Source organism: Lepidochelys olivacea, assembly GCF_965140295.1.
Source record: "Lepidochelys olivacea isolate rLepOli2 genome assembly, chromosome: 1".
Lineage (NCBI taxonomy): Eukaryota > Metazoa > Chordata > Testudines > Cheloniidae > Lepidochelys > Lepidochelys olivacea.
In genome coordinates, this window is record NC_140411.1 from 62497304 (window position 1) to 62509619 (window position 12316).

Here is a 12316-nt window from a genome sequence, read left to right on the forward strand (position 1 = left end):
ACTGCTGTCCAGCTAGAAACCTAGTCCAGCTGCTCTGCTAGACAAAAGGCAGGGCTGCTTTGAAATGAATTTAAAATAGGTTAGGAGCCAATTCAAGACTCCCAATGTAACTTCATTGGGAACAGTAAAAAGAAAAACCAGTCAGGAAGAAAAGGGAGAGAAGAAAGGGGTGAGCAGTAGAAAGTGGATAGATGGAAAAGGGAGTGAAAGAGAGAGGAGCAGATAACTTGTCCTCTCTTGCCCAAAGACATAAGGATTTCTTGTTTTTATTTGGGGGCTGAAGTCCCAGCCATGCACTGCTGGGAGCTAGTGTGGCTGTGACATCACCAACAAGGTCCAGCTGGCCTATCAGAACGGACCAGTGTTGAGAGCTACAGTCTAACATAAGATAATTTGTGTTTTTCAAATGCATGTGATCGCACTGCTGCCAAGTGACTATCTGATCATTGTTTTTGTTTTTTTGTCATGGTAGGTGTAACTAGAAATACTCCAGTCATTTCCTTTAACGTTGGAGTGCAGTTCAGAAAATATGTAATGTACGTTTCAGAGAACAGTAGGATTCAAAGGTGTTTCCTTTGGCTTTAAGGAAACTAGTACACGTTAGAAATACAGATGAAAGCATGGAATCAAATATAAACTTTGAGTAACTTTAGTTTTCTGGTAAATAAATTCACATAGGGATGTATCAGATGAAATTATATATGCAGTCTTCTAAAGCCTGGAAGCTCTGAAAGGCTGTGTACTGACTGCAGAGTGGCCAAGCATATTCAAAGGTAATGATGATCTCTTGTATGAGGTCAAAAAGGAAGGTCGTGCCAGAGAGCTGGCCAGCGTCGGAGGAAGAGGAGCTCTTGTAATGTTCTTCCAACCTTTCACACACCAAAATGCCCTCTTGATATCAGTCCTTTTAATACCCCCCTTTCCTTTTGGGCAAGTTGTGCAAGAGTTACTATAGGGTTAGGGCGGGAATAAACCTGACTGTGGCCTGTGAAGAGCAGAGGGACAGACTGGGTCCCTGACCAAGGAGTGTGTCATTTAAAATTTTAAAAGCACAGCTCTTGGTGGGTGGATCCTTTCCTCTCCATGATTGTTGAACAGAAGTAATTATAGCGCTCCAAGGAGAGCTTTCAGTTGTATTAGGTTTAGGTATTTCAGATTTCTAATCTAGGGTTGAATTTACAGACAAAGACATGTTTGGTTCCCAAACTAGGTGGTACTTCATATCTACTCAACCCTAGATTCAGGTAGGTAGTGTCCTGGTTGCTAATTGCAAGGTAGAGAGTAACCATGGAAGTTAGATCTCTTATTAAGAGATTTAGCCCAGTGGGGTCATACACACAACAGATTCTATTCCTAGAATTCAAATTGTGTTGCTAGACATAGTTACTTGTCTCTGGAAGAACAAGGAGTACTTGTGGCACCTTAGATACTAACAAATTTATTTAAATTTATCTCTGGAAGGATTCTTTGGTAATCTCAGAATGTTTTAGTTCTTCCCACCCATGAGGTCGTCTGAAGATGTCTAGATGTTCTTTGAAGGTTGTAACCTGTCTCTCTCTCTCCTTGCTGAGACTCCTGAACTGGAGAGATGCAGACTTTTTTCTTTTTTTTAAATCAAGATTTATTGCATCACCATTAAAATCAGTGATGTGATATGATGACATCCTCATTAAAACAAATGGGGTTTAGTTAACTATCTGTTTTCCTATAGAAACAAAAGAGCTGTGACCAGTATCGTATCCCCAGAGACGTCAGTTTGACTTTTTTTGTCCTTTGATTTTATATCAACTTGCTTTTAAATGCATCCTTCTGTCTTCTAGGCAGAGTGCGGAGCATATCATCATATATGTACTATAATTTCAGACACTGGTGTTATACTACTGCCGGCCAACTAGGTTCTATGTAGGGTGGAATGAATGTTCTTTCCACTTTATAGTTTAATTTTTTTCTACACCTTGCTAATGGTAAAAAAAAAAAAAAAAAAAATTACAAACATGGTAAGTGACACATTGGTTCTTTTTAATTTCATTTGAGGTTTTAGATTCTAATCTTTAACACTTCTTTTAAAAATTATGAAAAAACAAAAAAGGAAATTCACATGCAATCAAACCATAGGTTTAAATAGCTTTAAGGTTCGAGCAAAAAAAAAAAGCTAAAAGCTAATACTGTAGAAATATCTGGTACTCATTGGCTCTTTAATTTAACTGACAGACATAACAAGATCCATTGGCTGGAAGTTGAAGTCAGCAAAGTTCAAACTCAAAATAAGATGCAATTTAACCTTTTGGAACAGATTGCCAGGGGATGTGGTAAATTTTCAGTGGCTTGGAGTCTTTGAATCAAGATCGCATGGCTTTCTGAAAGAGATGTTTTAGTGTAACCACAAGCTGTTGAGTTAGATATGGGAATTGCTGGCTGAAAGTCTATGGCCTGTGGCAGATTAGGTGATCATAATGGTCTCCTCTGTCCTTAAAGTCTATGAAATTCACAGTTCAGTCAGGAGAAACTATTCCCCTTTAAACTGCCCAAATTGAACCTGGTTAAAACTGGCTGGAAAGCCTGTCCTCATTTAAATCAATGGCAGTTTTACTATTGGCTTCAGTGGGGCCAAGATTTCAGCCTAGGTAATTAGAGTTTTGTGGATTTCTGTCAGAATCGTTACACTAGTTCCCCCTCTCTTCCCAGTGTATATATATGGGTTTGAATTTAAGAATTTTTAAGGCAACTCTACGTATGCCATTAATCCAGTATAATCCACATTAAAATTCCCTCTAAAGTAATAAAGGCAAATGTTTTGCAGGACCCAGTTACTGCAGTCTTTCTTCCATTGCGCCACCAATGTGGTTACAACGCAGTTGGTTCTTAATGATTTTGTGACTGAACCACATTTTGATTGTATTTCAGCATTTTACAGTTGAGAAATATAGTTAAAATTGTTACCCATGGCTAGGGGACTACCGTGTTGTAACAAAGGCCCTGAAATAATCAGTTTTGCTAGTGTTTTATAGTGTAGAAAAGATTTAAGATTTATCTCAATTTTGGGAGATATTTGTTCTGTATTTTTAAAATGTCTGTTTCTAAAGAGGAGACACATTGTCAAAGTACTTGAAAGATTAAATCAAACCCCAAGGGAAGTAGAAAAACTGTGTGGGGGGGTGCGTCTTTAACAAGCACATAGAAACAAACTGAACCTCAAACAGGTTACAGGGTCTAAATGAGTCTGTACTAATATTTATCTAGTTATGTGCTGACGATGAAAAATTCTTTAAGGGCTAAATATTATTAAGACGAGGTAATTTTTAATAAGAGAAAAAAATGAAATCCCTACAAAAAGTAGTTTGCCAAACAATCTTTTCAGCTATGGAACAATTTGCAGTTGTTAAGGTAGTTAATTGATCTCTGTATGAAAAGATCAGAGCATGCATATCAGCTGCTTGAATTAGCGTTGTACTCGTATTTGGTGGGTAAAGAATGCATCCATCTCAGCATTATGTATTACTTTATTCAGTGCTTTATTTATACCATGTCTGTGGTGCTTTACAAATGTTAGCTTCCGAAGCATGATACATTCTTGCAATGAGCTCTGTGTGGGTGGACTCTGTATGTGTGAATCTTTTTGCAGGTTCAGAGTTTAAATAGGACAGAAATTAGCCCTTGATGCTACAGATTCATATGTACACGAATAACATGACACGTGTGAGTAATATCATTGAACTTGTGGGTGTACAATTTTTAATGTTATATAATCATTTCCAGAATTGGGGGCCTGATGTAATTTTTGTGGGGAAGGGCCATGTCTAATGTACATTGCCTATCAATGTACAATGCCTAGTGCAATGGGAGTAGACCACATGTCTGAGGACTCTCTATGTACTACCATAATGCAAACTATAAATAATAAAAATACGTGGTTAGGGGAGAGAAGAGAAAGGGCTAGTGAAGTGGGATCACCAATCAAAGGGAAAGGAAGAAATGAGTTTGGGAGAGGATTTTTGTTGCTCTCCTTTGACTTGTCTTGTTTCATAAATTTTAATGTAGACATTTAATACAGAAAATATAAAATGCTGTGTTCTCTCATTCAATCTCAGTCAGACACAGGAGTGGTGAGGGGAGAACCCATATCAAGATCAGTGGTGGAAAACTAACCAAAATAAGTCTTTTCTGAGGAGGAAAAGAGAATGGAAGTTACAAAACAAAAACCAAGCAAAACTTTCAAGTGTTACTGGATTGCTCATCTCAAGTAACCCATTTATGTGGGGTGCTGAGCATTCATAGGTGCTGGGGGTGCTGCTGCATCCCCATACTTGATGTGGTTTCCATTGTATGCCGGGTTTACAATTTGGTTCAATGGCTCTCAGCACCCCCACCATACAAATTGTTTCAGCACCCCATGAGCATCTACTGAACCATTCTTTTTAGCTTGACCAATCTGAGGAACTGTCCCAGATTAAGGTGTCAACCAAAGAGGTTTGGGAACATATTGGTAAACTATACAGTAATAAGTCACCCGAGAGTTTTATAGGAACTCGGATACGAAATTGCAGAACTACTAACTGCCATATGTACCTATAGCTTAAATCAACCTATGTACCAGATGGCTGGAGGCCATCTAATGTAACACTGATTTTTAAAAAAGGCTCCAGAGCCAATCCTGACAATTACAAGCTGGTAAGCCTAACATCAGTACCAGGCAAATCGGTTGAAACGCTACAAAAAAACACGATCATCAGACACAGATGAACACAATATGTTGGGGAAGAGTCAACATGGCTTATGTAAAGAGAAATCATGCTTCATCAATCAATTAGAATTCTTTAATGGTGTCAACAAGCATGTGGACAAGGGGGATGCAGTAGATAAAGTGTATTGGACTTTCAGAAAACCTTTGACTGTGTCTCTCATCAAACGCTGTTAATCAGTGTACACAGTCATGGGATAAGAGGGAAAGTCCTCTCATGGATCAATAACTGGTTAAAAGATAGGAAACAAAGGTTAGGTGCAAATAGTCAGTTTTCAAAATGGAGAGAGGTAAGTAGCAGGATCTCTCGAGGATCTGTATGGAACCAATACTGTTCAACATAGTCATAAATGACCTGGAAAAAAGTGTAAACGAGGTGGCAAAGTTTGCAGCTGAAACAAAATTACTTAAGATAGTTGAGTCAAAATCTGACTGAAGAGTTACGAAGGGATCTCACAGAACTAAGTGATTAGGCAACAAAATAGCAGATGAAATTCAATGTTGACAGATGCAAAGTAATGATTATTGGAAAACATAATCCCAACTGTACGTACAATATGATGGGGTCTAAATGAGCTGTCACTGCACAAGAAAGATCTTGGAGTCATCATGGATAGTTCTCTAAAAACATCTGCTCAGTGTGTAGCAGCAGTCAAAAAAGCTAACCATATGTTAGGAACCATTAGGAAAGGGATAGATAAGACAGAAAATATCATAATGCCACTATATAAATTCATGGTGCACCCACAATTGAATACTGCGCACAGTTCTGGTCACCCCATCACAAAAAAGGTACGTTAGAATTGGAAGAAATACAGAGAAGAGCAACAAAAATGATTAGTGGTATGGAACAGTTCCACCCAAGGAGAGATGACAAAGACTTGGACGCTAAACCTGGAACAGAAGACTGAGGGAGATACGATAAAGTTCTGTAAAATTGTAAATGGGGAAGTGTTATTTACCCCTTCACATCACACAAGAACAAGGGGCCACCTAATGAAATTAATCGGCAGCAGATTTAAAACAAACTTAAAGCAGTGCACAGTCAACCTGTGGAACTCATTGCCAGGGGATGTTGTGAAGGCCAAAAATGTAAGTGGGTTCAGAAAAGAATTGAATACGTTCGTGAGGGATAGGGCCATCAATAGCTATTAGCCGAGATGGTCAGGGATGCAACCTCATGCTCTGAGTGTCCCTAAACCTGCAACTGCCAAAGCTGGGACTGGACAATTGGGAATGGATCACTTGATAATTGTCCTCTTCTGTTCATTCCCTCTGAAGCATCTGGCACTGGCCAATGCAGAAGACAGGATACTGGGATATGCGGACCTTTGATCTGATACAGTATGGCTATTCTTGTCTTCTGACTGTTAAGAGAATTATAACTCTCTCCTGAAAGTCCCTGATAAACAGGGACCATAGAAATTGACAAAGATGGAAAATCCACAAATTCTAAGGATTGAGGTCTTTCCTGACATTTTGCTATTTTTCTACGTAATCTGTGGAGCAGATAAGTCTGATCATGTCAGAGCACAGTTATCTGACAGGTAGGCGTATCTGTGTTCTAACACTTGCTTTTTTCTGTAAAGTGGACAGGACAGCATGCTTATGTTTGTGTTATCCCATCCACACTACTGACAAAATGTTGGAACACAGATGCAGCTAACTATGCACTGACTCAATTAGACTTGTAGATCTCTAAAAACAATTTTAGGGAATCATTACTGATCATTCCACAGAAACATTGATTTAACTAGAATGTGCCTATGATCCTTGAATCAGAGCACAACCAAAATTACAAATAGCACAATCCGTCTGAAAGACTGCAGTCTGCCTCTTGTCTTGTCCAGCCAAAAGAGAGCATGACAAGTGTGTGTTTTGTTTTTATCACTTGCCATCTTGAGGTGGGTTATTGTAGGAAAACCTAATTTGAAGAGATTTTTAACTAGCCCCAGAAAAAAAAAATCTGCCAAGAGATTCAGATCCCCTGCACTTGCAAATTTCAGCCTAAACACAATCACCTCCAGTGTCCTTGAAGCTTAATTGGCATAGTGAGAGGTGATCTGAGTATTTTGGGGTACAACCACTAAGGGCTGTGAAGATCATGGTTTTAAATTGGATCAAGTATTGGACTGGGAGCCAGTACCGAGAGCCCTGGGCCAGGGTGGTGTATTCTCATAGTAGTCATGTAAGAAGAGGGGCTGCCTGATGTACCCTCTGGAGCTTTCATGTTCAGCATGTTGCAGTAGTTGAGTTTAGAGGTGACAAACACATAGATCACCTTGGCTTGGTATGTGGCTGATGAGAGGTGTAACCTCTTGGACAGCTAAAGAGTATAAAAGGAATGTATGGTTACTGATGTCCTTTTGCCTGTCCAGGAGTGCAGAAGGAGCTCAAGACATATGTCCTAATGTTGGTGTTAATATTAAGTAAATTGGAATTGATTACATGGTCAACAGGTGCAGATAATTAAAATAGGGGAAACATTGGGAAGGCATGGGAAATGTGACTATTTTTTTATAAAGTAACAAAGAAGTAAGGTGGGAATTCTGCCTTAAAGGAAATGCATGTGCTTTGATGTTGGAAAAACATTTATGCAAAGTTCAGTATTCTTAAATGTAACCTTCCCTGTAAGTAGGATTAGCTTACTTGCGCCACTCTGCTGGTATTACTGAATGAAAGAATAGTGTAGACCAAGAAAGCTAAAATAATCTCTTTAAGAAGGATGATGATGACATGCTAATGCTAAAGTTAAATTTAAGACTATTATTCCTTGCCTTTCTAGCTTCCCTGCTTTTGTGAGGGTGACAACTGTAATATATATTTAAAATTTGTGCACTATAGAAGAGTAAAGAGTTTTGGCTTTTCTGTTTTGTATGTTTATATCACATGAATGTTGATATTTTATAGGTTATGTGTTTTAAAGGGTGTTTTCAGTTTTATTTAAGGTTAAGCAGTTTGCTTTGTACTGTTCTAATTCATAATTTAGGTCTGTTAAATAGCCAAGTGGAGAGAGCGCACGGTTTTAAAATCATTTTGATCTGAATGTGACTTTGTTCAAAAATAAAATATTAGAACTGTAACACCTTCATTTTGAAATATATTGTGGTTAATTGAGAAAATAAGAAAATCCCTTATTTTGTATATGACCTAGTTTGAAAAGTAGCTGTTGTATTGCTTCATCTGGAAAAGAGCGGATAGTAGACAGGTTCAGTGTTACAATGTAAGAATGTCAAAAAGCATCTGTCTAGAATTTTACACATTCATGCTGTGTGTATATTTTCTGAATTGTCTGCTGGATGAATATCTTAAAATGAATGGTTTAAAGGCTATAAAAAAGGGCACAGAGGCCATTTAATTTGAATAAAGAGTAGACAAGTATTAGGAATTTGCCAGAACAGTGAGCTATAGGTTTTCATTTATAATTTGCTTCCTGCTGCAAATATTTTCACAAATGCATTGAAGAATACAAGATATATAAGAATATATAGAATAACTAGTTTTATTTTCCTATGCCAACGTGTGCTGAAGTACTGTGGAGGCAGACATATGAACACCTTAAAATTGTGTGAGGATTGTAACTTCTAAGGTGAAACTCTCCTGGTAGCCCAGGAACCATGAGTGTGAATTTTGTGCCTAAACTACACCATCCTGTCAGCTTCTTGCTTCTAACCTTTCTCACCATCATAAAAATCCTTTTGTCTTTTCATATGAAAAACAGATTTTGCTCTTTCAAGAACCATCTGTGATAGTCCTTTAGATTAAAAACCCTTCTCATGTTGTGCGATGAAGGTCAACTGCAAACGGATGATGCAAAAATGAAGCATCCTATTATTGGAAGTGGTTTCACCAAGCAAATTCTAAGGCATCTGATGAGGAAGGGAACTTGGGTCCTATGGTTTAATTAACTCAGTGTAAATTTCCTGGGACTTTCCAAAGTGCATGTTCTGTACTCTTTTCTAGTCTAAAGGTATAGTGTTGCGCCAATAGGTGGCGGCATTGGAGTAGCTAAATGTAAGTTTAGTGACATTTTGTTATTGAATTCCAACATCAGCTATATCCTATCGTTTCTACCCAAGCTAAACTTTGCATGTGTAGTTTTTCTGCAGGCAAAAATCAGTCTGTGCATCTTGTAAGCGAATCATCTTACATGTTGGAAAGGTTTAAATTGGGCACTGGATCGTTTTGTTTCTGCGCTGCTGTTGCCACCCAAATTCTCCGACTCTGCAGATTGCACTGAGAGATCTGCTAAGTGCTCGTGCGGTTCCTTGCAAATCGTAGTATTTTAACTGGGGAGAACAGGGGTCTTCTGGCCAGAGGTCTCCTGATTGAGGGTAACTGGATTTTGGTTCACTGCTACTGAAGTGATGCAAAGGAGCCGTTCTGGCGGGGGGAGGTTCAGAATGACCGGCCAGCCAATAGGCACTGACTCTCTTGCATATATTATGCAATAGGACTGGAACCTCAGGTTTTCTGCTGAGTATAGAAGAGCTGACCTCGGAGATTTCTTTGCGCAGCCCTGGGATCAGCATCTTCCAGGATCATACCGCCACAAACTGCTGTATTTTTAAAATTATATCTATCTAGCCAGCCTCCTCCTCCTCCCGCGTGGCGGAGATTAAACTAAGATTAATGTAGATCAACAGAGGATCTCTGCATTGTTGGGATTTTTTTCTTTGGGGGGGTGTTTCTGGCTGGAATTGCATGAATGCCCAATGTTGTAGATCAGTGGCAATGGATCTAGGAGTTTATCAACTAAGACATTTTTCAATTTCTTTCTTGTCATCTTTGCTGGGCACCGACAATTCTTCTTTGAGACTCGACAGTAGGTAAATAACTCTGGTATAAAATGTGTTTGTTTTTCCTTGCTGGAATATTTGCAGTAATGCAGGTGAATGCCAGGGGGCTGATTCCTTTGTCCATCGGACTGGGCAGCACTGGGAAGCTGCAGTGGCACGGGCGGCGTGTTTTACATTTATCTTGTGAGAGACTGAATCTCCGGGACACGGATCGCTTTTACCGCATTATGTAATTAAGCTCCATCTTTGTGGGTTATTAGGGAAAATGTCCGGATCTTTGATCCCGCTGTAGCGGGCGGTTTGAGGTGGCTTTACAGGTTGGTTTCACTGCATTGAAGCATCCCGGTGACATAAACAGCAGCATTAAGTCAGTGTGGGATATATTTCTCAGCTAGCTAGTTATCAGTATTCAACTCTCTTGTCTTGTAAATAATTCAGCTGCTGATACATTTTTTCCCATCTTTTCAGCTCCTCGGGTGCAAGTGTGGTAGCTATTGACAACAAAATCGAGCAAGCGATGGTATGTACCGATTGTTTAATAAAAATACAATTAATGTTTAAAGCGCGAGTTGTGAATAGAAGTAAGTGTTCACAATATCAAGGTTCTCTGGGTAATATTTAACCGATGCATGGGCGTGTTTTTTCAATAGTGAAGCTGCTGGGGTTTTTTAAAATACACTGTATGATCAAAGGCTTCCAAATGCGAGGAATGCATACGTTTCCCTATAGATCCATGAAATGTCTATGACGGCATCGCATTCAGGATTCTGCCTTTTAAAAAATGATCGATCCTGACTTCATGGGCGGGGTGGGGAGGGATGAAATAATATTTCCACTCCTATTTTTTTTCATAATCCCCCAACCATCCCAGCTGGATTATCCCTGGAAAATGGGACCAGCCACAGTGTGCTGATGGATCCAATAGGGGCACCATAAGCTGCTTTAATTCCCATGCTTGCCGGCAATGGAAGGTAAAGTGCCTTGGAGCTGGGATCTTGTACACTGGGGCTGCTGCCCTGAAGTGCAGTGGGAATCATGGGCTCCTTTGCGCGATGGGGAGAAGTCGGTTTAAAAAAAAAAAAAAATCCTCCAAAAAACACCCCCCCCCAACCCGCAACCCCTGCGTCTGTGCCTAATTTTCCCTGTTTTTTGATTTCCGCCTTGGCCGCTCTTTGTTATTGGAGCGGTGCCCGTAGCTGTTCTCACGGGATCCTCTGCCTACTGTTGCTAGGCAAACTCCGAACCTTTAACTCCCGGCTATAAATAACTCCTCAGCTCATTGGCTGAGGCGCGTGGGGGTGGTCGGCCCGGGTCTCTTTGACGTCACCCTCGGGCGGGCAGGCAGGGAGGGAGGGAAATGCGGCAACCTGCACTGTAAGGGCTGGCTGCAGCCCGCTCCGAGGAGGCTGGGCGGGCGGGGAGCCGTTGTTGCAGGGGGAGGAGGTTCCTGCTTTTACAAACACGCGGCGCCGGCCGGGGCTGGTGCCTGGGTCCGCGCCTCTCAGCCGCGAAACCCCACTGGTCCCAGCCCTCGTCGGAGGCACGTCCGGGAAGAAGCGCCGGCTGGGGGTGGTGGAGGACGACGACACGAGGCGGGGTATTAGCGGCTCGGGCCGGCTTCCTGCAGAAACGCTCCCACCCCCTTTCCAGCCTGAATCAGTTCGATGGTATTTTTCTATTCAGATCAATTCATAGGTGAGCTGGTCGGGGGAGCCAGTAGAGTAGGGGCCAGGCTGTTGGTCAGGTTTGTAATGAGACTGGCCTACTGCGGTCCATGGACATCCAAAATTACTTGTGTGTTTTCTGGGTGCTCGGGGAAGGCAGGCTCTGGCTCCACATGTTAATCTTCAGAACGCTTCACAAACACTGGTAAATGGAGGGCAGATTTCTCCTGCCCATCCACCGGGGCTTTGCCCTCTCAAAGCTGGCTCCACATCTGCTGCTTGCCTTAGTTGGGCTGGATTATTGTTTCTCTGGCTGAGCAGGGTTGGATCCCTGCCCTAAGGTTGGACCTCTTGCCTGATTTGTGTGCTCTTTTGTGTTTCAGGATCTGGTGAAGAGCCATTTGATGTATGCTGTGAGGGAGGAAGTGGAGGTCCTCAAAGAACAAATCAAAGAGCTGATTGAGAAGAACTCCCAGCTGGAGCAGGAAAACACTCTGCTGAAAACACTGGCCAGCCCAGAGCAACTTGCCCAGTTCCAAGCACAGCTGCAGACTGGTTCTCCACCTTCTTCCCAGACACAAGGGACAACACAACAGCCTGCCCAGCCAGCATCGCAGGGCTCAGGACCTTCAGCATAGTCTCCAATGTCCTGGCCTTTGTGGCCAGTATGCTCTGGACTACCCAGAGAAAAGAGGACAAGTGGAAATCTGCCACAGCCACCCTCATCCATTTCATTGCACGCTGCAGTCCAGACTCAAGGACTCTGTACACTGCATGCACCATCACAAGAAATTTTTTTTTTCAGTATTAAGCACTCATCTGTCCTTTCTTTTTGGCAAAAGGAGTTCTTATTTTTAGGTTGGCGAATTAAAAAAAAAAAAAACAAGACACACACACTTTTTTCCAGAGAATTAGCACAAATGCACTGGGGACTTGAACAGCTTCTGCAAATGGCTAAGAAATGGAGTTGCATGCTTGATTTGATTTTTGTTTTAAATCTTCCATCCATCCACTGCTGTTACTGATGCAGGCATGAAGAAATAGACTGGAGTAAAAGTGATGGATCCATATCCAATTGGGATCCACAGTAAAGACTGATGCATAGGATCTAAGAG

General features: G+C 41.1%; 1 protein-coding gene across 8 annotated transcripts in view; it reads left to right on the forward strand.

The window, feature by feature from the left end:
* The window catches only part of TSC22D1 (TSC22 domain family member 1), a 138314-nt gene extending 126227 nt beyond the window's left edge, over positions 1–12087 (forward strand). For 4 of the 8 annotated variants that reach the window (XM_084623317.1, XM_084623323.1, XM_084623318.1 and 1 more), the window contains 2 exons: positions 10006–10057; positions 11585–12087. In XM_084623317.1, coding sequence (XP_084479443.1) covers positions 10006–10057; positions 11585–11839 — 307 coding nt within the window. In that variant the 3' untranslated portion in view covers positions 11840–12087. Of the gene's footprint in view, positions 1–8496; positions 9568–9608; positions 9767–10005; positions 10059–10922; positions 11205–11584 lie in introns of those variants that run through there. The other 4 variants (XM_084623322.1, XM_084623321.1, XM_084623320.1 and 1 more) reach the window with 4 other exon arrangements.
* Positions 12088–12316: the final 229 nt, after the last annotated feature.